This window comes from Ammodytes marinus (genome assembly GCF_949987685.1).
Source record: "Ammodytes marinus genome assembly, chromosome: 24".
NCBI lineage: Eukaryota > Metazoa > Chordata > Actinopteri > Uranoscopiformes > Ammodytidae > Ammodytes > Ammodytes marinus.
Window position 1 is genome coordinate 7,992,929 of NC_137228.1, and position 25,916 is coordinate 8,018,844.

General features: G+C 41.9%; 1 protein-coding gene across 4 annotated transcripts in view; it reads right to left on the minus strand.

The window, feature by feature from the left end:
- The window catches only part of tns1a (tensin 1a), an 85,570-nt gene that overhangs the window by 34,391 nt on the left and 25,263 nt on the right, over positions 1-25,916 (minus strand). For 2 of the 4 annotated variants that reach the window (XM_080052909.1, XM_080052907.1), the window contains exons 4-17: positions 18,429-18,467; positions 15,945-15,986; positions 9,929-9,978; positions 8,503-8,674; positions 8,013-8,063; positions 7,725-7,847; positions 6,544-6,608; positions 5,893-5,976; positions 1,634-1,746; positions 1,469-1,529; positions 1,281-1,356; positions 971-1,100; positions 396-461; positions 83-208 (exon numbers count right to left, since the gene is read on the minus strand). In XM_080052909.1, the coding sequence (XP_079909035.1) occupies positions 83-208; positions 396-461; positions 971-1,100; positions 1,281-1,356; positions 1,469-1,529; positions 1,634-1,746; positions 5,893-5,976; positions 6,544-6,608; positions 7,725-7,847; positions 8,013-8,063; positions 8,503-8,674; positions 9,929-9,978; positions 15,945-15,986; positions 18,429-18,467 (1,198 nt within the window). Of the gene's footprint in view, positions 1-82; positions 209-395; positions 462-970; positions 1,101-1,280; positions 1,357-1,468; positions 1,551-1,633; positions 1,747-5,892; positions 5,977-6,543; positions 6,609-7,724; positions 7,848-8,012; positions 8,064-8,502; positions 8,675-9,928; positions 9,979-15,944; positions 15,987-18,428; positions 18,468-25,916 lie in introns of all 4 variants that reach the window. The other 2 variants (XM_080052908.1, XM_080052906.1) reach the window with 1 other exon arrangement.

Here is a 25,916-nt window from a genome sequence, read left to right on the forward strand (position 1 = left end):
GTGTGTGTGTGTGTGTGTGTGTGTGTGTGTGTGTGTGTGTGTGTGTGTGTGTGTGTGTGTGTGTATGTGTGTGTGGACGTACCGTGCTCGCCGTCCACAGCACCCTCGCCTCGTTGCTCAAAGTTCTCGTACGAGTCCCAGCGGATCAGATGTTCCTGTGTGTTGTAGTCCACGGACACGCTGGGCCCGTTCTCCAGGTGGCCTAGGCCTGAGAGACACAAGGCACTGTGGGTAATGGAGTCCTCACACTGTGCACACTTAGCCGCCACGTCAAACAGTGTCACTCCAAGCGAATATATCCATAATGGTGGAACATATTCCAACAATAGAATGTATTTCTGACAGATAATATACAGTACATCTATGTTTCATTTTCAGACAGAGAAATGGATTACCTCTGATTTTCTCTGGTGCATATGAGAAAACAAACTCCACCTTCCCGTACTCGGGGAACCTGTCATCTGTCGGGACACAGAATAAAAATATCTTGTTTTTGTAAAACAATGGACATGTGTATGTGAAAACTGCATATTTTGTCATTGTGAAACGTCAAACATATTCCAAAAAAACACTGGCAATCATAGGTCAAGATCTTTCAGCTTTTTGAAGGTAGGGCTGCTTTTTATTGACATTTTTGTGTATTCATTTTGATTATTAAAAACTGTACAACATACTCTGGTTAACCTTTATGATTATAAGCTGCCCTTTTGATTTTGCTGTACGTGAATGCTTCACCACCAGAGGACCCTGTTTACTACACAGAGAAACATGAGGAATAGTGCTTTTCCATACTGGAAAGCAAAATAAATCCCAGTAAAAAAAAACTGTTTGAACTTCACACATTTGTTTCACTCACAAACACACACATACATTGTGTTGCCCTTATGTTCACACAATGATGCAAAGACCTTTTCGACGACAAAAAACACAAGCACTGTGGAAATGCACCCACCCAGAGCAGGACAGTTACCTTTGAAGGTATCATCCAGCTCGCTCTTTCCGAAAACCACGCCAAGGTCATGGATGGCGCAGGTGTGAAACTGCACCCTGAACATCACGTCTCTGGTGGGGTTTCTGTAGCGCTTGTGGTAACACTTCAACTAAAGTGGTTGGAAAAAAAAGACACATATTCATATTCATTCATATTAATACATCAATCCATGTATCAATTAGTTAGGCGACATCTTTGCATTAAAGGAGAATTACTGTCTTGCTGTTTTTCACTGCCATTGCTGTTCATGCACAGTGTCAAGATCAAAGTTGAATTATTCAAATCTTACCAAGATGTCTCCCTTCAGAAGCAGGCCGGGTTCAATGGTGATGCAGATGCTGGTGTTGCTGTCTCCTTGCACATTGCTGCAGTCATAACAATAAGAATGCCTTGTTTAGAACTCAATAAAGACATTCAATCTATAATGCACTGGATTCAGACACAAAGCACACAGAACTTAATGAAAAGTTTACGTACTATATTCCCGATGTGTAGACCGGTTGCATTGCCTGGTAGATCTTCAGGAAAGGACGGCAGCCTGTCACGGGGAAAAAGCAATCTGAAATGTTTTCAAGAAAGAAAAAAAGGTAATAAAAGAAAAAGGATTTCTTTGAGTTTATTTGGACAACAGTGGATTCTCACCTCCTTTGGACTCAAAGTTGGGAATGCCGTGCATGATGACGTGATGCAGGAACAGCGGCTTGTTGTTGATTTTGATTTGTCCGGAGAGGAGGCCGTTGAAGTAGCGCACATATCTGCAGACAAAGGACAGTATAGGCAGATGTGTGAGCATTGAACACACCGGGGTCATCCAAATAATAAGGGATCATTAATATTGTCAACAAATAGAGAATAAAAGACTGATTTTTAGCTTCAGGGACCCCTGACTCCTGGAACAAATTACAGCATCAAATTCAAATATATACATTCATACCCTTTACATACCCCAATTCAGACATGTTATCTTAAACCTGCTAAAAACGACTTGTATTTTTTTTTTAAATAACTTTATTCTAGCCATTTGATGTCACTGTTGATGTCACAATTGTTTTATCAATGAAGTTATTCTGATATGGTTTTAGGACTTTTTTTTAATTTGTTAGTCTTTTTTATCAGCTTGTTGTGGGCCTTTACTTTGTTTATAGTAACAGCTATTGTTGTTTCTTTGCATTGTTTAGTTTGACTCAATGTCATTGTAAATTAGGGTCATTCTCCCTTTAATGTTCTCTCCAGTTTAAATAAAGGTTGCATAAATGAAAAAATACCATGGCATATTACCATGGATACTTGGTTCACATGGCATGATCTTAAACAGCTTGCCCCACCTCAGAAACCTTTTGGTTGGATTAAACACCACATCCAAACATCCTGTGTGGTTCACCTTTCACAGCCAGAACTAAAATTCCCGCCAATGGCTATAAAACAAGCTTTTTATGAACGGCGGGAAATGTCAGAGTGAATATGTGTGTACGGAGGCCAGTCGGGGGGCCTGTTGAGAATAGTGCGGTCTGGTGTTTAATGATGTTAATAATGATTGTGACCTTGACCATGGGGTCAACACACGCAGACACACACACACACACACACACACACACACACACACACACACACACACACACACACACACACACACACACACACACACACACACACACACACACACACACACACACACACACACACACACACACACACACACACACACACACACACACACACACACACCTCCCTTGCTCTGCTGTCAGTGGCCAGATGGTTTAGCCTCTCTTTAATTCAATTAGACAGAGAGCACAGCGGTGAAAATAGGAAGTGTATTGTAGCTACTGTACAGATACACTATATGATCACGTTCTGAAAACAAAACACATACAGTATATAAAATGTGTTCTATTGTAGGCCTATTGTATCATTGAAGTCAGAGATGCAGCTAAGAAAGAAATATGAATCAAATCCTTAAGAGGGAAATGTTATTGGCAATAGAAAAGCCTGAGAGCAAAGTAAATCGCCCCTCCATAAACATACATGGTATTACAATGGATTTGGTTCCTGGTGCCTGTCTGTGGTGCGTGAAATCATAGACAGCGTTCTTAAAGGTGCTACGAAGAAACTTTTCCATATTGCCAACGGTTCTGTTTCCTTCTGAATTAATATTGCAAATTTAAATAAAATTCCTCCCCAAAAAAAGAAACTATTTAGAGATTGCTACAGCAACATGTAATCAAGAACAACTTTGACTTCTACACAACCCACATCCTAGGTTGCATTCCGAATCGCACACTTTCTACTATATAGTATGTAGAAAGAAGATTTAGGATGTCCCGATTCTTGTGGCCAGATTTAGGATGGTTAGAAGTACCCGGATGTCCAACTTCATGCGGCCAAGATTGTTAGTGTTGAAAACTGCATCCTATTTGGGCGATTCTGACCCACAATCCAGTGCGCACGAGAAGTGACGTCACATCGACGAAGCCTCCATATGAAAGCAAACGGGGATGCGACGGATATAAAAGCAAGAGGCAAGATCAAGGCGCAATGTTATGATGAAATAAGAGAGTAAAGTATGTCCCAATAGTATGCCTACTGCATCCTAACTAGATTATTTTTATCGTCGGATGTAGTATGTAGAATAGAAAAAAGAAAGAGTATGCGATTCGGAACGCAACCCTAGTCTATCAGCACAAGGACCTCCAAGGTCTATTGAAAAACCGTCACCACTACGAGCAGCATCTATACTCAGTGTCTTATCTCTTATCTTCACCTTAATGAAGATGCATCACATCAATACAGCATAAGAACAGTCTTCCTCTGTTGCCAGCATCAATAAATATAGTTACATACCTCCAATGTATCTCCACTTATTGAAATTGCAGATGGAAGCAATATCTCAAAGTAGCATCTACGGTATATAGTCAGAGAGAAACTAAATGGAAAATCCTGCTATATCCTCTGCCTCTATCACCCATTTTTTCACACTTTCCCTTTATTGAAATGCCAAACTTTTCACCTCATGAATAACTCTTATTAAATTGATGGCAATCACCCAGACATACAGAAACCTGTATTGGCAAAATGTCTTGGCACAGGGCTGGGTGTGACTTTGTTGAGCACAAAGTTGACATTATTTCAACTTTTAAGTGGGACAAAAACACATTAAGGTTTTCTTATGAACACATTTTAAAGCTATAGCGCGTAACTTCTGTCGGCCCCATGAGGAACGCTGAGTAATGACAACAACACTGTCAGGGCATCTACATGAGGTAAGCCTTCGGTGATTGCGCATGGATTTTATACCTTCTGCTGTGCGTTCAGGTTATTTCTATGCAGTAGTATCAACAACTGAAATATTTTATGAGCTCCTGCACCGTGTCAGGGGTGACACCAGTTTGTAAACGCTGCCATACTGACAAATACAGAGAGAGTTTTGTGGAGATGATCGGCTTAATCAACTAGGTCTCAACTCATTTGGTGATGACTTGAATGTTACTGATGTTCATTTATATGAAAAAGTTACGCACTGTAACTTTAAATACAAGGGCTCCCTTTGTTTGCTGCTGCATTTCCTAACATACACTGCAATCATTTAAGGACACCATTAATGCTTCACTTTTAATTCCAAACTTTTTACGAGCTTTTGTTGCAGCAGCGGATCAAGCTCAACTCCCTACTCTTTCCTGATGTTAATGTCACACATTCCAGACCATAATACTGCCAGTGCCAGGCTCTAGGGGGCTAGAGATAATTATATCCGAAGCAGGAAATAGCAGCGGGTGCAGAGGGCAAGCCTATATAGACCTGTTGAGAGAATGGCTGGCTGTCTTAATTCACCCGCTCAAATGAGGTGGTATTATTAAGTCCCCCGCTAATTTCCTTGTGTTTCTTTCGTTTATTCCATGTAACCCCTTGTGCTACTCATCCTCTCCGGGTTGGGATTCCGGTTAGCGATGGGGGGGGTCAGGCCTTTAAGCAGTGGACTGTCTAATGACGCGGATGGGGGGGCTAATAATATGGTTGGAGCAGATTTATGACTTAAAGGGAAGCTGTCTCTGAAGATATTTTACCCCCAGAGGGAGCCGCATTCCAAATAAGAAATATTTTAAATTCCCCCTCAAACCACTCTTAATTGGTTTGACCCGTACTGGTTAGGATTGATCTACTCTCTGTATTCACTCACTGAAAGAACACTATCTCCAAAATACGGGAACTGGGAGGAAAATATGCTCTGTTATGCGAAAGAAGACAAGGAGTGGACAGCCACCGAGCAACCAGAGGCCTCCCCAGAGACCCCAGTGGAATCCCTCAGACGGAACAAGATAGATAGATGGCTTGTCTGCGTGCCACGGCATTCACCGGACAATTATCCCAATTTAAACGGAATGGGAGATAAACAGAAGAAAAGAAAAAAAAAGAGAAAGAATTTCCCTCCGAAAACATGTTTGGAATACCAAATAGGATGGGATCAAGTTGGGCCACGACGCTGATAAGTCAGTTGGTCTTGTTTTTCAGTTCTCCATTGGATTGTTCATTGAAACCCTTGTCCGATCATAACACTTGAAGCAGTGGGCACGGGGCTGTAGTAAGAGTAGAACTCTGTGTAGAAAGAGTTTGGTGGTTTTGAATGCTACTGCTGTCCTGATTCGTCGGATTCAAAGTTGTTTAACCTTCGCCATATCCAACCAAATTTAGCTGATGTGTAAAAAAAAAGTCCTCAAATTTTTCCATAAGTATTTATGAATCCTTAAAAATAATACTGTGAACTGCTGTTATTCACTCAGCTATGAGCAGCTGCGTCTTCAGTCTCGTCAGTAACAAATGGCAAACAGTTAATAACGTGCCGTCACAAAGGTCAAACCCATAAAGCTTCCAGCTGATGTGGGCAGGCAGGAAGTGAGGCAGTGACTGACCTTTTTTGGGAGGGCTGGCCCACAGGAAGTGCTTTGTCCTCGTAGAAGCGCCTCATTGCAAACCTGTCCAACGCCTGGTCGGCACTGCACCGCAGAAAAAACATCAAGACAAGCTTTTGTTATTTTTGTGCATTTTGCAAATTTTAATGTAACGACAACAACTTACTGCCTGTATTATTGGGACAACCTGCAAGTTTTTTCCTGTGCAGATTTTTGAATTATGAATAAATACCATCTAGCCCTTCATCAGCCACAAATCCTTCTGGCTCCCTCCCACCTATATAACATCTGGTTGCATTGAAGAATGATGACATTTTTTGGAGTGCTTCCTCTCGCCGAGCCAGAAAAACAAGCGAGGCCAGCATGGAGTGTTTTGCCATAATAATCACATCGGTGTTCAATTGTCAAGGCCGCTCAGGTGCCAGACCTCGGGGGCCTAAGTGTAATTGATTGCTCCTCCTGTCCTTAAAAAACCTGCTGAGAAGGATCTGTAAGAGAGCTAAGTACCTAAGCCGCACTTTTTTGCAATATTGACAGCCTACCTACATTTTTCACCTCCTAATGATTTGTATCTTAGTTTAAACATGGTGTAGCCAAGAAGAAGGCAAGACAGAATTTAAGGAGGTAGCTCATCACAACATGTTTTTGTACCTTGCTGATATGTTGCTGTAGTGCATGTATGCGGCCACCACCACCCCTGTTCGCCCTCGGTTACCCTGTAAAACAGAGACAGCAAGACACAGTTACAAAATGTTCAATTTTCAAGTAATCATTTCAACAGGACCAGCGATATTTGTTTTATTCATTAAGAAACAAAGGGAGCAAATATTAAAGCCATATTGTGTAACTTATGTCGACCCCAGGGGTTTCTGAGTTATTACAACAACACTGTTGGCGTAGCTACATGAGGTAAGCCTTTAGTGATCGTGCTTGGATTGTATACTTTCTGCTGTATGTCCAGGTTTTTTTTAGCAGTAAGCAACAAAAATGCTGATCTCCTGTGCCGATTCTTGGGGGCAACACCAGTTTGTAAACGCTGCCATACAGAGAGAGTTTTGTGGGGCTGCTAGACTTACTCAACTTTGTGTCAACTCGTTAGGCTATGGCTCGATTGTAACCGACATTCATTTATATGAAAAAGTAACGCACTATAGCTTTAATCCTCCGATTTGATAGACATCGGAAAGCCGCATGAAACACATTTGAAACCCCCAGAAAGCTTGATGCATAAACCAATTGAAATAATGTTTAATCGCCATGCTTGTTTAATATGACCGAGTCAGACAAAGCAACAACTCTCTTCCACAGTACAGCATGGGAGCTTGAAAACATTTTTTCTTGCTGCTTTTTTCTCCTTCATCTGGACGCCATGTGCAAATACTGCACAGCAATGTGAGTTCAACCAAGCGGGGACGAACTGCTTAACGGTACCAATTAAAGAACTACACAAATTGATGTTGATTTTAGGAGGTCACATACGGCACATACTGTACGCACATGGCTCCAGATCAATCTCCAGATCTCTGAAAGAAATCGAATGAGCATATTTTCCAAAATGTTGAACTATTCCTTTAAGAATATTACTTTAAGGCAAGACACTGTGGGTAAATAGGGTGACATCTCTGAGAGCAGGTTCAGTCAAATAATCACCTTGATGTACATTTTGCACCTTTTAGAAGACACGTTATGGAAGCAAAATAGACAAAAATCCCCAAATGTACCGGTGCTTGACTAAACAATTGTTTTGCTTTCAGTGTCTTGTGTTAAACTGGGTCAAAGAAAGAGATAATTCCTTGACAATAGCAGCTGTCTGATGGTCATCCCAGCTGTACCTTGTTATGTAGCACCACCACATTGCGCGGGTCTCCGTTGAGCCATGTGTCGATGGCCTTGCACATGCTGCAGATTTTGTCCAGCGCTGGTGCGTGGTGGTCCGGCCAGCCAAACTCCAGAACCTAAACCAAGATTATCAGGACCAAAGAGAAGAAAACGACCCAGTTTAAAGGCCTTTTATGGTATATTTATCTGTGGTCGTCACACCTCTCATACACAAGGTCAGTATATAGATGTATTAGATGCAAATCCAAGTAAATATGATCCAGCCACTGAGGTGTTTGTACCTTGTGGTTCAACGTCGTTAAGTCATTGCTCCACTCGCTCAGGTTGAGCACCTACAATCAGAAACAACATTTAAATATACCATGTGAACACAACTTAGGCTCTGTAAACGGGCTTTTTGGCTAGCTACGGTAGGTCCCCTTTGTTTAAATAGCCTACCCTTTGTTTACATAGTGTAAGCTGTGTATTACAGTAACACCAGACCTTTTTTTTTCAGCGTGCACAGACAGTACAGACAGGTTTTCATAAGGAGATATTCACAGAGTAATTTTAAAACAAGCGTCCTCCAGAATTGCTTACTGCACCTTTAATTTAAACATTTTCCGGTCTTTCAAAAAAACCAAGGAACATCAAACACAGAATCCCATTTGTGTGGTTAAAAGATATCCATGACATTTTCTGCCCCGGGCCAAAATGAAAACATATCATTGGATAAGCTGAAAAATCAGTCATTTGTCCTGGATTGACCTGGGTTGGGCGGGGTTAGCTTACCAGATAGTGCTCCCCATGTTTGGAGCGCAGCATGGTGGCCACCTCCTTGAGGTTGGCGGTGTAGCTGCGCTCCTCGGCGGCAGCGGGGAAACACACAGAGATGATCCTCTCTGTGATGTAGACCAGGTCCACCTCATAGCTCTCCTCCATGGCCTGAGCCACACTCTGACTCCTGCAGAAGAAGAGAAGTCTTAGAAATGTAACACACATGATCTGAAAGCCAGTGTTGGGGAGCATAAATACATGTAATTAAACATGTGGTTAAACTTAGATTGTTGCAGTAGATTGCTGGTAGTTAATCTTCATTCATATCTGTGATTGCTTTTTTTTTTTTTTTGCCATTTTCTGTGTAGTTAACTACGGAAAAAGTGGAAAGAAAAAACATGGGGTCAGAACTCAGAGCTATATAGGCTACCTTCCAGGGAGCTGGATTGTTGTTGTTTTTTGTTTTAATTTGTTTAAAAAAATAATTATATGCGTTTCATTGTTGGTTTTGGTTTCACATAGGTTTATGAATGACTTATGAAGAACAAATGTAGTCTAGTTCATGCAAAAAACTCAGTGGCCTTTTCTTGCTGGCATGTGACTTTTTTTGTATTATAGTTTGTTATAATTTCATATCACATGCAAATTGTCAATTTAGATGTTTTTTTTTACAAAGTAGTTTGACAACTTAAAAATCTAGTTTCTAAGTTAATCAAACTAGATTTCGCCATAGGGTAACTTTGCTATAGTTCAACCTCTTCCAGTGTGAAGTCATTGGTCGTTTGCAATGCTATGCTAATGTAATTGTGCTGACCAATAACTATGGTCTGACTTGATTTCATTCCGATGCGAAGAACATTTGGATTGTTGAATATTTTTGAAAACAGCTGAGGACATTTCACAAAACGCTCCGATTTCTCCCACGTACTAACGGCAGAGTTCATCTCAAACATCCAGTCGGTGGAACGTAAACTCCCCGCCGCTCACTCTTATGTTTCTTGGAAAAGGGAAAAGTTTACAATTCCTTTCGTGGACTGTTGACGTGACCTCTGCCGATATTATGCAATCTATTCCAGTGTCAGGTTTAATGGCCGTTGAAGGCATACAGTAAAGCCCTGCATGAGAAAGAGCCAAGGCCCGAACAATAACAGACAACAGAGAGGGTGGAGTGAGCATTTACATTCCTAGAAAGACTGCGAAATTATCCAGCAAAAACAATAGTTGTTTGATGTCCATAATAGACTAGAGTTGAGTTAGGGATAGACCGATTTAAAGGACTTATTTTTATATCAATTTTCAACAATAATCTTTTGTAACTGAACAAATAAAATGCGTGTTTACTGTTCAGGTTACAGTTTTGGTTGAACTAATAATGCGTCCGGGAGAATAACACATGTGCATCTGCAAAGACAAGCGGATCAAACCGATAACCGTGTCTTACCGTGACTGCTTTCGCAATATCTCCACGCTCTTGCAGGACCTCGTGGATCCCTGGGGAGCACACACACACACACACGCGCACGCACGCACACACACACACACACACACACACACACACACACACATATTCATAAGCAATCTCCATCTGGCAATAATGATGATGTTATTGAATCACAACCTATTAGCAGAAAGGTCAGGTCACAGAAGCACAACTGAAACCTGCTCAGGAGGGAGAGAAGGATGGATGGTGATAAAGAGAAGAGCAGGGAAGACTGATTGAAAAGTGAAGGAGGAAGAAAGACAAGAAAAGAAGCAAAGGAGGAGAAGAGAAGAAGCACAGCACAAAGACCATCAAAGCAAGGATATGAGAGAGGCACACTTGGTTGAAATTCAAAACATATCTTTGTAGCCGAGCCTTTCCCTGCAGCGGCTCCTCAAATGTAATTGCTGAACATGGAGTCACACATGCTGTTTTTAAATGACTTGTTTTTTTTTATGTATTCACTGATTTATTTATTTATGGATCTTTATTTCTTTTTTTAGAGTTGCATTTCTTGTATGTATAAAAAATGCTAGACAAATAAGGTTCATTATAATAATTATTGATATTAAGAAAATAAGTATTGGAGAAAATAGAGTAAATACAAGTCAAAAAGAGGAGGATGAAGATGGCAAGGAAAAGAAGAGGCAGCGAGAGAAGAGCAAAGCAGCCTGATTCAGGTCTTGTCGGAGCCTTAGCGCACACTCTAATTATCCTGTCCTGTACGTAGTTATTTACTGAGGAAGCCAGGCAAGTTTTTACCGTGACAGCACTGCACTGTTTCTCAACACAGCGTACTGTCGAGGATATCGCTGAATAATGCATGCTGGAGTTGGCATCTTTGCTCTCACTGAGCGTCGGCTCGGGGGAGAATTTGTCTCTATAACTCAGCTGCCATCAATACACATGAAGAAGCCGTCCGAGAAGAAAATACAACAGCTGGATTTATCTGCGAAGACTTTTCACAATTTCTTTTATACCCATGAAAGCGTGGCCAGCATTCAGCCTCACCGGTGAAAAAAAAACTGAAATATTGGCGAGATCATGCCACAAGGTTAAAGGTGCACTATGCAGTTCCAGAGGAGGTGGATTTGTTTACATGTGCAGAGCCCGTTTACAAAAGCATATGTACTCTACATGTCATTCTTAGTTTTTTAATAATTCTACTCATCATTAATCAAAACAAAATCCTTTTTGAAGCACCTCCAGAATATGTTTGTTAACAAAACTGTAGGCCACACTGCGGCAATCAACAACAGTGAAACAGTACGTTTTACAGTAGCTTTTTCACTTCAAATAGTGTTCCGGGGTTCCAATTTTCCCGTGAGGAAAGTTTGTTTATTCAGTAATGAGAATGTACCTTAGAAACTGTTCATTTCTCTTACACACCCAAAGTTGCATAGTGCACCTTTAAACCAAACGCACAGCCCGAAAAGCGCCACACGTTGCTGCGGAGTGGGCCTCTCACAGATGAAGCTAATCCCGCCCCTTCCCAAGGAGCCAAAATGGGAAGCATCATTTTCTGTGATTTGACAGGAACCAGATGCTAGGCGGACGTCGGTGTTTGCAAAAAATGAAACAGCCCGTTTGCGCTGGGGGGATTGAGGAGGAGATGTTATGCCGGCACAGTTCCCATCACTGGAACAGCCTGTTGTCTTGTAGGCGACATGTGTGCAAGGACGCCTCGTGAAAGTCAACGGAGCATGTAAAGTAGAAGCATACCATATGATCTATCCATTTGCATGAACTTTTCACATGAGAGAGCTAGCTATGCCTAGTGTTTTAATCCCTTATGCGACCAGCTCTGCAATCAGCCACCTCGGGTTATCTATTTACGCGAATGTTTGCAGGTAGAAAATATGTGAATCTGTCTCACTTTTTTTGCATGCAGGCCATGTGGTATGATCGAAAGCCCCAGAAAAGTAACTGATGGACCCTGTGAAAGGGTTTTGTCAACTAGAAAATCACACATTCCCCGGAGTAGAAAGTAGATATAAAAAATAACTGAATTGTGGACTTCATGTGTGGGAGTGGCCTACCTTGCGGAACAGGTACACAGAGCTCCACCTCCAGGATGAACGCAGGTGGGCCAAGCGCCTTCGAATGGAGCTGCCCACAGGCATGGCTAGAAACGAACTCGGTTTCACTATTTATATCCTACAATAGAAAACCTATGGCTTCCTAGCTGTCAACATGTAGGCGTTGTATGTCCAATATAATTTAGTCTCTTCAGTCAGGGACCACCATCCATCCGTGTGATTACAAGATTCATCTTCAAGTGCTAAAAACAAAGCAGCTCCAGATCCCCCTCATAGCAAAAGATGCTCGACTCGGCGCTGCCAAACTACATCAGCGATTATGTCACTAAACCGTGATGCATTCCTTCCTTTTCCTCGCTGTCTTCTCCGCTACTTTCTCTCCTTGTTTCGTCTCCCTCATGCCGACCACTTTGTGTTCTCTGGAACTACTCCTCCCACGCTCTCATTATCTCTCATTATTACCGACTGCCAGCCCCCCCCTAACTAACTCCCCACTCTCTTGTCTTGACTTGACCCAAAGCCATGTGTTTATGTACTGTACGGTTCCCTGTGTGGATGTACTTGTCTGCTACACATGTGTTTTATGACCTTAATTACCCTTAAATATCCAGCGATGGCAGCGGCGGTAGGCTGTCCAATGCATAAAACACAAAATGAAAATATGTTCTTTTAATGTGTATCTGTAATGTTTCCCACAGTACAACTGTTTTTTTTTTGTTGGTGAAATCGGATGAAACTTCTTTGGTTCCTTTGTACGCTTTGTCTGCACACTCAATCAAATTTACAACAGCGCGTTTGATTTACAGTGTCTGGCGCTTACATGCGTGTCTCAGCTCACTCTCTATCCTCGCCATGAGCCAGAAACTGATTTAAATAATCCCCCATAAAACAGGCCCCACACTGGCTCAATTATGGTCTCCATGGGGCGTTATTTCGACTGAAAACCACCATGGATGTATCCTATAAGGACTAACCAAATACACATTCCAGCAGCACACACCCCCCTCTTAGCACACACCCACAAATAGAGACATACAGATAATAATACTCGTATGGAAAACCATGGGATTCTTGGATTTAAGTAGCAAAGAAGGAAACAGTGATTTCCCAGGAAAAAATTACATTAACACAAAAAGAATGGTCTCTTTTGAAACCCTGAAAAGAATGTATGGATTTCAAGGCATATTTCCAATAAACTGAACGCATACTGACATGATGGGATAGACCTGGGAATGCTATGATAAGAGGTAACAACCACAACTAAGATTTGTTTCGGTTAAACCAAACACATGGATGATGAATCCAGATTTGTAAGTGATTTTGGGCTGTGCCATTTACTCCCAAACACCAATGTGTCACTGTCAGATTGTTTGGGACAACTTTCTATAATTACAGTTCAAAAACACAAGACAATTAGTAGCCTCTGTCTTGGTATTTTTAGTGCTTGCATTACTCATAATTGAGGCCACATTTCCCCAAAACACTGCTCCTTGCTGATGCAAAAGAGGATGTTGCTACTTGCACCAACTATTGTTTTGCTATTGTTTACAGTCTGACACCTGTTGTTGCACAAGCAAAATAGACCCTAATTAGTACTGATTAGTCAATAGCCAATGATTCTGATAGTATTCATTCCAAGTGGTGTAAAGTGTACCTGACAACCATGATTGATTATGGGTTGAGATACCTTACTAGACAAATCACTCAGGTTTCAAGTCACCTACAATACCCCTAGAGTTAAAGTACAAACATATCTGACTTTAAAAGTATTCATGAGTATAAAGCTTGTATGTAATCTATGCTCAAATATGCACTATAGAGCTTAAGCAGTGGTGGAGGAAGTATTCAGATCCTTTACTTCAGTAAAAGTACAAATACTTAACTGTAGCATGAAAATAAAATATGCAAGTAAAGTACGAGTGCTTCAATCTTGTAGAGTAAAACAACTTACATTTAACACCTCTGTTCATTCCCTGCTTGTCAGACTCTAAATTAGCTCACTCTGTAAACCCTCTTCCCCTCCATATCTGTCCCCACACACACACACACACACACACACACACACACACACACACATACACACAAACCGATCTGTGTTTATAATCTCCCTCTGAGTCACCAGCCAACTTGTGCTAGCCGCTCTAAACATTCGTCCGACATCTGACGCTAAACACCGGCTTGCTGTGGTGACTCACAAAGGGCCAGAGGAGAAGAAATATAGGGATGCTAGAACTCCGCAATGCTTTTATCCCTGGAACAAATGTTGACTCTCGACACAGGAGCTCCCCCATGATCTAAAAATAGTTTATAACAAGCTGACAAATGTTTGCTCTTTGTGACCGGCTCGCTTGAATAAACAGTTTTCTGTCTTTTGCATCAGAAGTGGCTATCCTTCCTCTCTTATTTTCCTGGAATGTAGCCGCCCGTGCCCGCACACCCTTCGTGCTTTAGCAATGTCCAGCTAAACATGCATGCCTAGTGTCGGTGGGCCAGGCCTTGGCAGAGAGTTCTGGCACTGAACAAGGCATATTTGCACTGAACTGGCGGCAACAGATGTCACGGAAGCTTTTTTTTTTCAGGTATGCACCAAATATTTCTTCGCACTGGCACAGAGCCGGGAGGAATTGACTTCAGGCCACCTGGTCGTATTGGAGTCAGAGGCAATAATCGTGCAGGTATTCTTATTGTTTAGTTATATCATGGTTGTTTCCACGTGGGTCCCTTGGCTTGGCTGTGATGCATTGCATGGTGCTGCCACCTTCTGCACTGTGAAGGAACAGGTGGTGTGATTTACATGTTGGGTCAGAGCTCAACAGCCTAAATTATAATCAAATAACTGTATAATTAACGCATTATTTATAAAATTGTACCACAACAGATGCAAGAAAGGATAGAGTTCAATACTATTTACCATTCACGACTGTAAAGATAGGTTCTGTGGAATCAAACAAGATACAATACCCACTTCCTTCATTTCCAAATAAACCAGAAATATAAAACCCAATCCTTCCCAGGCCAATGTGAAGTATTTTCCCACTAAAGTGAAGGTATACCAACACGTATAGCACCGGTCTTGATGGCAGCTGAGTCTCGATTGTTGTCAATAATAAGACTGAAACACAATGGATTGTTTCTTAGATGTGAGAAAAAGCCCAAGCATCAGTTATCTATTTTAATTGCAATTCAGTTCCATACCTGTAAGGTCAAGGTCTAGCTAGACGGGATACTGTTTACTGTAGCGTCCCTAAACAAGTGACAACCTGCACAGATTTTCCATGTTTTCTTCTGTGAGGTTAAACATTTTTTATTATAAGTATCCAGTCTTGAGAACAGTAGCTTGTCACTTCAACAACCGGTTTCATAACTTCAGATGTAAATTAGCTAGAAGCCAATTTGCAAATGAAGATTTCTTTTTTAAAGTGGACAACATTGCCATAAGGATAGGGGCACCAGAGCAGATATGTTGAACCTGTGTCACAGCTTTCAGCCTTTCTACATGACTTTTGACCTTTGAGGGATTTGCTCCCATTCAGCCACAAGGGTGTGAGTGAGGTCAGCCAATGGTTTTGCATGATAAGTTGATGGGTGTTTCAGTTGATCCCAATGGTGTTGCATTGGGTTAAGGAGGTCAGGGCTCTGTGCAAAGGCCAGTCAAGTTCACCCAGCACCACACACTGGACCAACACATTTCTTTATGGCTTTTTGCCTCATTGAAATGCTATTTATATTTCCCTTATTTTGTAACTAATAACACAAAGTCTTAAAAGTACACAGATGCATGCGTAGAGGGTTAGTCGACATATAGTACATTTGGTCGTATAGTACAGTGCACACAAGGATGTTATATACAGCACTTCACTGCATAACAAAAGCACAATAACTTATGAATGAAGAGCTTTTAAAGCATGTCTGAAAAGTTAAGTAGAGGTGTTACTTACCGGTGTATCTACATGCTTTAATGCCAGCTGAGGAGTGTTGGGCTGGAGAGAGAGAGGTAGGGAGAGAGGGAGAGAGAGAGAGAGAGAAGTGAGACAGAGTCAGTGGGTTAGTCATTGTTTCTTTTTCGCACCGAGGGGAAGACACAACCCGGTGAGCAGAGAAGGATGAGGAGAGAGAGTGAAGGTGCAGAGACTAAATCTTTTATAGAGCTCCCAGTTCCCTTGTCTGGCTGTCAGTGATACGCCACACGCACAGTCATTCTATTAACCTTGGACAATCTCTCGCTGTCTTCTGTGATCTACTCACACTTTGCCTGACATACATACACTCTCACATTGGAGCTTTGCCACTTCATGGTACCAGCTATACTACAGTATATACTATAGTATAGTATATATACTATACTCAACTTTTTGAGTTTCCACTATGTCAAGGTCCCTGGTACCTACCTTTTTGGTCCGTACTCCGTCAAGGTTCCAGGGTACCAGATAGTTTATGATGATGGGGGAGATATTTTCCTGGACTGTGTCAACTAGACTGGGCTATCAGTACTATTGTGGGTCTCAACATCTCTTGTGAACATACTGTAATAAGAATTCAATTCACTGGGTAAAACCTTTTAACCACCAACTTTAATGATACTTGAATTGTAGCAACACATATGAATATAGAAAGAAAAAAGAAAAATGCAAGGAATGATCACTACGAAAAATTATTACACACACACACACACACACACACACACACACACACATTCACAGCTTGATAGTGATCCTTGTGTTGGGGAAAATATCTTCACTGAGTTAAGTACAGCGTCTTGGGCCTTGGACGTAAGCTCCATAAACAAAATCATGGACTGTTTTTAACAAGCTGTTGCTGCAGCAATTTAAAAAAGGCCCTCGTCCAAAGTAAATAAGTGAAAAGTGGTTTCTGTAGCTTTCGAATGCTCCTAATTTGGTCATATTGTTGGTGGTTAATCTTGAGAAAATAAAACATCGATTGGTTTTCTAATCATGTCCTGCAATTTGCTCAGAGTGCTGTGTTTTATGGAAGCGAAGAAAGAAAGAAAAACTCCCATTTGAAGTTCATTCAATTGAAAACGACTCGAGCCTTGGTGTCGCCAGTACATAAATCCCATTTTGTTTTGCAAAGGAGCAACCCCAAAATGAGAGATCTGTACGCTTCTTCTCAGTGCAGCATTTAAATAGCATCAGACCAAGTCAGTCGGTTAAGGTACCTTCTTTTGAAAGCATATACCATGGACATATACTGAGTATGGGAGAAGTCACACAAATGCATTAACTGTGGATGGTGGGGTGATACAAGTAACAGCAACATTGTACATTTTAATTATGGTCCCCTGTGGAGCAAATGTTTTAATGACTGCATTAAACGCCATTTTTCTTTGTTCCCATGCACAAGGGGGGAGCACGCATGTTGATCACGCAGGTTACCGGATGCACATTCCTGTCAATGGTTTCCCACCTTCCCACCGAGCTACAGCTAGCGACACAATAACTAGCGATGGTTATCGTTAGGAATTCATTGATTCCGACAACAATACTGATACCGCATATTGATACAGGTACTCTTGTTGTTACTGCTCTCCATAATTTGGTGCAAAATATGAGGACAGGCTAATACACTGTATTGCTTTAGATTTATAATGTTGTAATTGTAGGTTCTTCCTGAGGTTGCTGGCGTGACACACAACTTTATATAGTGCATTTGGCTGCAATGTATAAAGTAAAGTGAGCTCACATTATCGAACTTGTGTCCCTTTCGGCCATGGCTGGAGAGACAGAACAAGAAGTTACACGTCCAATGTAATCGCAGCTTCATCGTCTTAAGGGGGCGGTTAAGAGTCTGAAAATGCTGCTACGTTACACTGAATGAACGTTGTATCAATATCAATAACAGTATTGTTTGTAGAGGAGCTTATCGATATACCGATAGCGAAAAAACGCACCAAGAAATGCAAACAAATTGCAAAAATAAATAAATAAATAAAAGCCAAGAGTAGAATAAGACTGCTAGAAATGAAACATGGATGCAAACTACGCAGGATTAACTAACAGGGCTTTTAAAAAGAAAAGAAAACTGCAGCCCCCATGACAAATCATCATCATCTTAACTGTTGTTGACGGCATCCGATTGTCATCCCCTCTACGGGCCAAAACAGGACGCGGTGGGAGTCTTGTTTGAGGTGGACGGACTGCGGGGTTTTCCTTTGAGCAAAGAGGAAGGAAGTCTCATATGGTTATAGCCTCTGACCTTTGACCTCCAGCAACAAGCTCACACCAGCTCTCTGTGTGTGGTGCTGCCACCATTCCAGGAGGGATCATTGCATCATGAGAGCAGAGGCCCGGACTTCAGAGGTCAACGAGAGCTTTGGAAGAATTCCGTGATGGTGGCATTTGTGCACAACCTTCACATACAAACACGTAAACACACAGACACACATGCACATGGTTTTTACTCACCAGCTCAGGGTTGGCATTCGGATAACATGTTGTGGGGGCCTGTGAAAGGAGAAACAGAGGAACATTGAGTGACGAAAAGCTAAAATAAAAACTTGTAACAGCTGACTTTTAAATTCAAAATGCTACCTCTTTTTATGAAAACCTGTGTTCAAAAATCCCCCAGTTAGATTTCTCTACCCTTATGGCGTCATAGGGAGAGAAGCCTCCACCTGTGAGAAGCCACACCCACATATACACCTGAATCTAACTGGTGTCATTCCAAATAGCAGTCAGATTAAGGGGCCAATCAAAGTGCACTAGGCTTTTTGGAAGGCGGGGCTTAAAAAGGCTCTGAAAACAGAGCGTTTCAGACAGACGCTGAAAAGAGGAGATTCAGAAATGTCACTGTGAGAATTATAAATGTTTTTTTGGACACTACACCATGCAAGCAGTTTCTGGAAGAAACCCAAATTACAAAGTTGAACCTGAGAATTAGCCAAGTTGGTGACCTTTAAGTAGTTTGCATTAAAAAAAAGAGGAGAAACCAAGACTAGTTGGCTGCAGAACTTAAGCAGTGTGTTTTAAAGACACGACTGTAAGACTTTGTGTGTGTGTGTGTGTGTGTGTGTGTGTGTGTGTGTGTGTGGAAACAGGGAGGAGGGGGAGACATCTCTGAATGTTTCCTCCTGAATGCCTGAGTAGTTCCCAAAGCACTCACAGCACAGAAATAACCAACGTCTAAAAAAGAAAAACAGCTCTCTGTGTGGGAAACATGTCAGGGCAAACATTTGGCACCGAATACACATTTAAAAGAGGATGCTCCCTTTGAACATCACAAAACAATTCAACAAGGATTTACGCTGTCAGATCACACATGGGTTGAGGCAAAACAATCGACTGCATTTGCATGAGGCTTTTTTGCAGTGTGTGATAAAAACTCAGGTCAGAATTCACATGCTGACTCATACAGTGTGTCCTCGTTCCAAAGGGCACTAGGACCCTGGTGTTGTCCTGACACACACACACACATTGAACACATGTCGACCCGACCACACATATGCCACTAAGACTGCACCATCATATTTCTGCCTTTCCAGATGGTGCCTGTGTCAGATTAGGTAATCACATAGGCATACATTCTTGCCGTGCCTTGGCCCCAAAGACTTGGCTAATAACGCGCTGGACACTGACCAACAGTTCGACCGTCAAGACGTCTTTTCGTGATTTGTGCAACGTCGTTTGTTGCCTTCTCCCACCCGACAGCCAGAGCGTCATTTTTCTTTTTGAAAGAGTGCGCTTTGAATTTTTTTTTCGTAGAAGTTGTAAATCCAGGCGAGAAAAAAAAAAGGCAAACCATAACAGATCATGCCGGAATGTCTGGCTGGCTGGGGCCAATGGACTGTTCTGTGAATATTGCGTCATCTGTTGCCAATATTTATGTAATCATTTGTTTCAGTTTACATCTGTAAAACATAGTGAGGCTTTTAATGTTTATGCATATGTTGATGTTTACAACTTCACTGATAACATCAAATTAGGATCAGCAGGTTTTCCATTCTTGGTCATGATATGTTCGGTCTGTAGTTCAACTGTTTTTTCATCTGTTGTTTACTTTCTTGATTCATAATTTCTAAATAGTCCGAAAATTATGATTCTGTCAATTAACAGACTATTATAATTTTGAGCGTGTGTTAGGGTTAGGGGTTAGGGAGGTGGGACACATATAATGACTTTTAATAATATTATGCCTGGCCATGCTTCCGAAGACCTGAAGCATTATGTTTTCGGGTTGTCGGTTGGTACGTTCTTGTGAGCACAATATAGCAAGAACGCTTTTAGGGATTTTCTTCTAAATTTGCACAAATGTTGAATCTGACTCAAGGATGAACTGAATATATTTTGGAGGTCAACATGCACAGGTCAATTTGGCACAAGTCAAACTTGGACTTGAAGATTAACTCTTTAGATTGTGTAGGTCAAGGTCGCTGTGACCTCACGCATTGTGAGCATAATATACCAAGAACGCTTTGATGGATTTTCTTCAAAGTTTGCACAAATGTCGACTCTTACTCAAAAACAACCCTTTTAGATGTTGGATAAGATTTAGATTTTTAGTGACCTCGTACCATATTGTAGCTTCTCGGGAGCTTTACCTTCTGTAAAGCATTGCCACTGTACTTTCATTGTTTCGCAATTATATGCCCTCTGCTATAGCGGAGGAATACAACTCCCAGGCGGTATTCATACTCTATTGCTATAACGAACACATTCCATCAACATCTAGCACATTACGGTAGCAGCCCTGATCTCAGGTCAGTTGTATTGACCATCCACCTCCCTCCTCATACTGCAGTTGGAATACAACGCCTTGGCTCTTTTTGCCTAGTGAAGCAGCATCCTGTCCCCGCTTTGTGCTGTGCAACAACACAATGTATTCTTCAGTTAAAACAACAGTAGGTTTGCCCAACCATTGCTGCTGGGTGGCACACAGGCACTACAATAAAATACAGAGGGGCGGGTTCAGTACCTGTTGCCAGACCTCCCAGCAACAGTATCACTTGTCTTCTAATTATACTATCACCTCAAAATTAGAGCGGTATTGGTTTCCTTATGTTGCAATACTAGCAGCTAATAATGTGGCATCTTTAAATAGCTGTTGAGGGTAAAAGCAGTTTGCTCAAAGTATCCATGACCGGGAAGTGTGGCTCCTAAAAGGCTGTGCTGCTACCCCCTTTGCAACACAAATCACTGATTAGATGCATAAACAATGCACAAGGCTGGCAAAGCGAGTGTCTTCCATGTGATTGTATTTACTTTAGCGTGCTCGGATAAACATGCATGCGTGGGCACGGTTAAACCGAGTGCGTGCAGCGGCCAGAATACAGACGTGTCGTGAGTTGACAGCTGTTTACGAGCGGTGAGAAGAGAGCGCGCTATCAGCAGACAACAGGCGCGGTCGAGGAAGGAAGCCGCCGTAATTAGTTTGCACCAGGAAAACAAAAGACTACATTGACTTTGTAATGCTATCATCAAGCGTATCAGAATACAGTAGTGGGATAACGTCGCAAGCAGAGCAGATCCCACAGAGGGCACACTGATGGCACCGGGCCACCAGTCCGTGCTGATATGGTTATGTGCTCCACCGTAAACACAAAGCAGCTGACCGAGAGAGTGGTGAGATGATTTACAAGAGCCTGCGTGACACTGTTTTTGTGGCTCAATTCAGTGCTTTGTTCTACCCCTGATATGAACAGGCAGACTGCAATGTGATAGGCATCTTAAAATAAGACAAACGTTGACTTTGAGTGTCATTTTAATAACATCAAATCTACCAAAAAGCATTCAGTTCAACAACAAGGCAACTTAAAGAAACCAAATTTTACAAAGTAAATGAATGGGGTGCAAACAATATGTGGCAAAGATGCTGTCTTAATATCCCATATCGACAAATGCCAATATCATTCGGACCTTGTTCTTGTTACTTGCACACACAGAGTGTATAAAAAAACACAACTTGGGGGGGATCTGTTGCAATCTCTGGGTTAATAAAGTGAATGAGTTACACTGGTTGCTGCAGGGGAAGTGGATTGAGGTGCAAGTAGGGAGGAGAAAATACAGTGTCCAATGATGAGGATGCATGTACTGTATGAACATCATTGTTTGTGGAAGAATGACCCACAGTTGCCAATGTATACAGGTGCACCTACAGAAGCTATAACTAATGCAGCGTAGTACAGTCATGCAATAAACCCATTGATAAAGGTTAAAATAAAAAATAAATCATATATTATAGTACCCAGATATTGGTGTCATTGTGCTTAATAATGACAAGTGTTTATTTTATTTCGTCCACCCCATGTATATCAATAATTTTGCCCGGTCATCTATACATCTTAATGTACGTTTCTTAGTTTGCTGGTCTCATTTTAGTCCCATCCTCACCCCCATTCAACACAAATCTACTGGACTCTTCGCTGCCATTGCCAGACAGGAGCCAGCAGCGAGTTGGCTCATGCTTGCCTTTGACTGTATCTAGACTACACTATACCTAGGGCCACCGCTGACATTCATATATCAGTGTTAGTCAGTCCCAGTGGCCCCGGGGCCTCGTAGCACAGGCATCGGCCTTTATTTACAGCTGACAGGAGGTGCTGTTCTGTGCTTTGTACTGTAACATACGCCTGCAAAATGTCCCGATGATGACTCCCTCCAGGACTGATTTAAAGGTCAGAAGAGTATCACGATGGCTTGGAGTTTCAATGGCTACTGTACGTTTACATCGAGCGAATTGCCGGCAAATATTCCTATCTATGAGAGAGGACAGCCGATGGAGCATATAGAAAATATTCACCCCGTTGCATAATCACTCCCACCTTATACATTCTTTCTCACTACAACTTATAATTCTCCCTGCATCACTGCGCATCCAAGCGAGAGAAACAACAGTTATCCACACTTCATCCATATATGGTGGGTGCAGCTGAGCCAGAGTAATGCTTAGGCTTCACGTGGTTTTCACCAGCTCAGATGGATCAAGAGTAGGAATCTCCAAGAGGGCCTGCCACACGCTGCACCTCATCCGTTTGTAATTGTTTGGACAACTGCGTCTGTCTGTGCCATTTCAAAGTCTGTAAAACAATCCAGTCCAGGTTATTTAAGGGGAGATGACTCAAGGGTAAGAAAAGTTGAGGGAAAGGACAGTACCTATAGCTTCTTTGTCGGCTACTTTCCAAACTTTGTCCCTGCATCTTTTCTTCACAATATGCACCCACTGGAATTCCTTGCAAGTAAATATTTGAAATGATGGATTGTGCTATCCATAGAATCAGCACAAGTTACATATGTTGTGACCCATTGTCCATTCTTATGCTCATGCTCACTAATGGGAGCTTGATTTTGTCCCCATTCCACTTAGGGATGGGACGATCCACTTTTTTTAGTTCCGATCCGATTCCGATACCTGGGGTTTGAATATCGGCCGATACCGATACTGACCGATACGATATCATAATTGTTATAAATTTTTTCGTTGGTGGTGATGTTATGTATTAGGCTAGGAAGGCTTAAGCATTCCTAATTTAAAAGAGCAATAAATATACACAAATGCATATAGGTTTATCTTAAAGGCAGAAATCCTTCTCAATGATCACTTCTGCCCCACTAGAATATGTGGTGGTCTGTTTGTCTAAACAGTCTTTCTCTCTCTGGCTGTATTTTACATAGTAGAATTTGTCACAAGCCTCTCCACTTCCTTGACTTGGATTAGCTTTGGTTAGCTCACTGGCTAACTAACTGATATGTACTGTATGTCAAATTATAAAGTGATGTCCTCTCTCCCTCCACCGAACGTCGGCGCATGTTCGCTCTTACATAGCAAAAAAAAAAAAAAATCATAAAAAAAAAAAAAAAAAAATCATAAAAAAAAAAAAAAAAAAAAATCGGATTTTAATATCGGAGCTGTCAGTCCGATATCCGATACGCAGATTTCGGCCATATCGGACCCGATACCGATACTGGATCGGATCGGCCCCATCCCTAATTCCACTTCAAAGAAAGTGAATGTTGAACTTTCCTTTGACCTCCGAATGAGCCTCCCAGATCGCTTCCCAGCAAAGTGACCGGCAGACCACAAGGGAAAGTCTCCAACATCGACAGAAAACAGAGTCAAAGTGAGGGTTTGGGCTCTTTTAAAAACAGGGAACGTCACATGGAGTCACGAGGGGCGTCTGGGAAGCCACTGAACTAGAACAAGGAGTCAAAAGAGGTAGTGGTGGTGGTTGGGGGCTCTGCAATGCCAACCCAGCCGAGAGGTCTTATTACGGGGCTAGAAGAGGTGAGCTGTGGTGGTACGTTGTAGAAAGTGCCCGCAGCACTGCTCAAATGGCTCAGGTGCGTCTAGACAGCTTCACTGAGCTTCACAACTTTAAAGATTTTGACTAAAGTGCTTCTCAAGTACTCGAGTGAGTTTATATGGAAATGGAGAGCGCCGAATATCAAAGCACGCCTCTCTAGTCCGGTCCACTGGGTTGAATCATTGAATAATGGGTAAACGTACTGCAGCCCAAGCATGATAGTGATGAACTGTTTTTCTCTTCACTCTCACAGACTTCAAACAGGCTGGAACAAGCATCCTCCGATAGCCAGCGAAGAATGAAACTGGCTTGTTGTTGTTATTTTCTTTCCACTTCAAAAAAAGGTGCAGCCTTTCAAGAGATGTCTGCCCTTTTGCCCAATAATCAGCGATAATCTTGCGGATCATAGTTGATCTACTTGGGACATAGCTGATGGGAGAAAGCATGCGTTTGCCACTGTGCATAAATCATCTCATTGGCTCCAATAAATTAGCCTGCCATCGGTCCAACCACACTCAGAATTCCTCAAGCACTCCTCCTGCCCACACAAGAGCCACTGCCGCGCTGATGGCAGTTTGCCTGAGCAAGTAAATTCTTCACTTTCCAAAGTGGGGCCCAAATAAGGACTGAAGCTCAAACGGCCCCATTGGAAGGATTTATCCATCCGCTGGGTTTCTGTTTTATTTGGAGAGGCTAATAAATCCGCAGAGCCCTGTGATGGTGGAGAGTGTGTTCCTTTGGCGCTTTGACATTATATCAAGTGCGTAACTTGCCATGTTCGACTGGGTGGCATTGTGTCGCTGGAAAGGGTCGGCTGGAAGTGTCGAGTGATGCCGACAATGGTTAAACAATATCTGATGTTGGATTTAAAAAAGACGAGTTAAATCAAGCCGTAGTAAAAATAACGGCAAAACAAATGACTCACGCACACAATGCCGCCAAAAGAGAATACCGCGTAGAAATGTTTTACCACTTAAATGCTATCTATCATTTAAAAGAGCCAGTTCGTCAAAAGTATGATTCAGAATCCCATAAAACAGGGAATCCTATCTGGAAACATGTTATTTTGTCTAGGGTTGAAGCTATTTGGCGGATGTCTAAATTTGGAAGCACAACACTGTGAAACATGTCTTTCAGTCCGGGCTGCGCCATGGACAACCAAAAGCTATTTCAGAGGCTTTCTTCATCAAAACAGGATGGAAATGGCTGGTGTCTAAGTACAACGTCTAAATAATTGTTTTTTTGTAAAGTTGAACACACTGCCCCCCAGCTGTTTCCCCTGACGTCCATCATGCTTAGTAGCACAACACAAACAAGGCCTTCCCAGGGCATGTACATCTTCCTGTGATGGTCGTAAATATACTGACTAAAGACTGTGATTGGACGAAAAAAGAAAAATACACCATTAGGAGGTTTCAATATGGAATCTACCAAGCAACAAGTTTGTGAAGAATCCGCTATCTAAATCTTATGGATAACAAAAGAAGGCGGATATTTTATTTCACATGAGAACAAAATCACTACCACATGGTTAACACGCCATAAATAGGCATACCAATTGGTCCTTCTCCTCCACACTAAATGGTTCGGACAAAATATACCACAACATACATGGGGCTATTTACTGTGAGATTCATCAGAGTGGACTGCCTTTTTG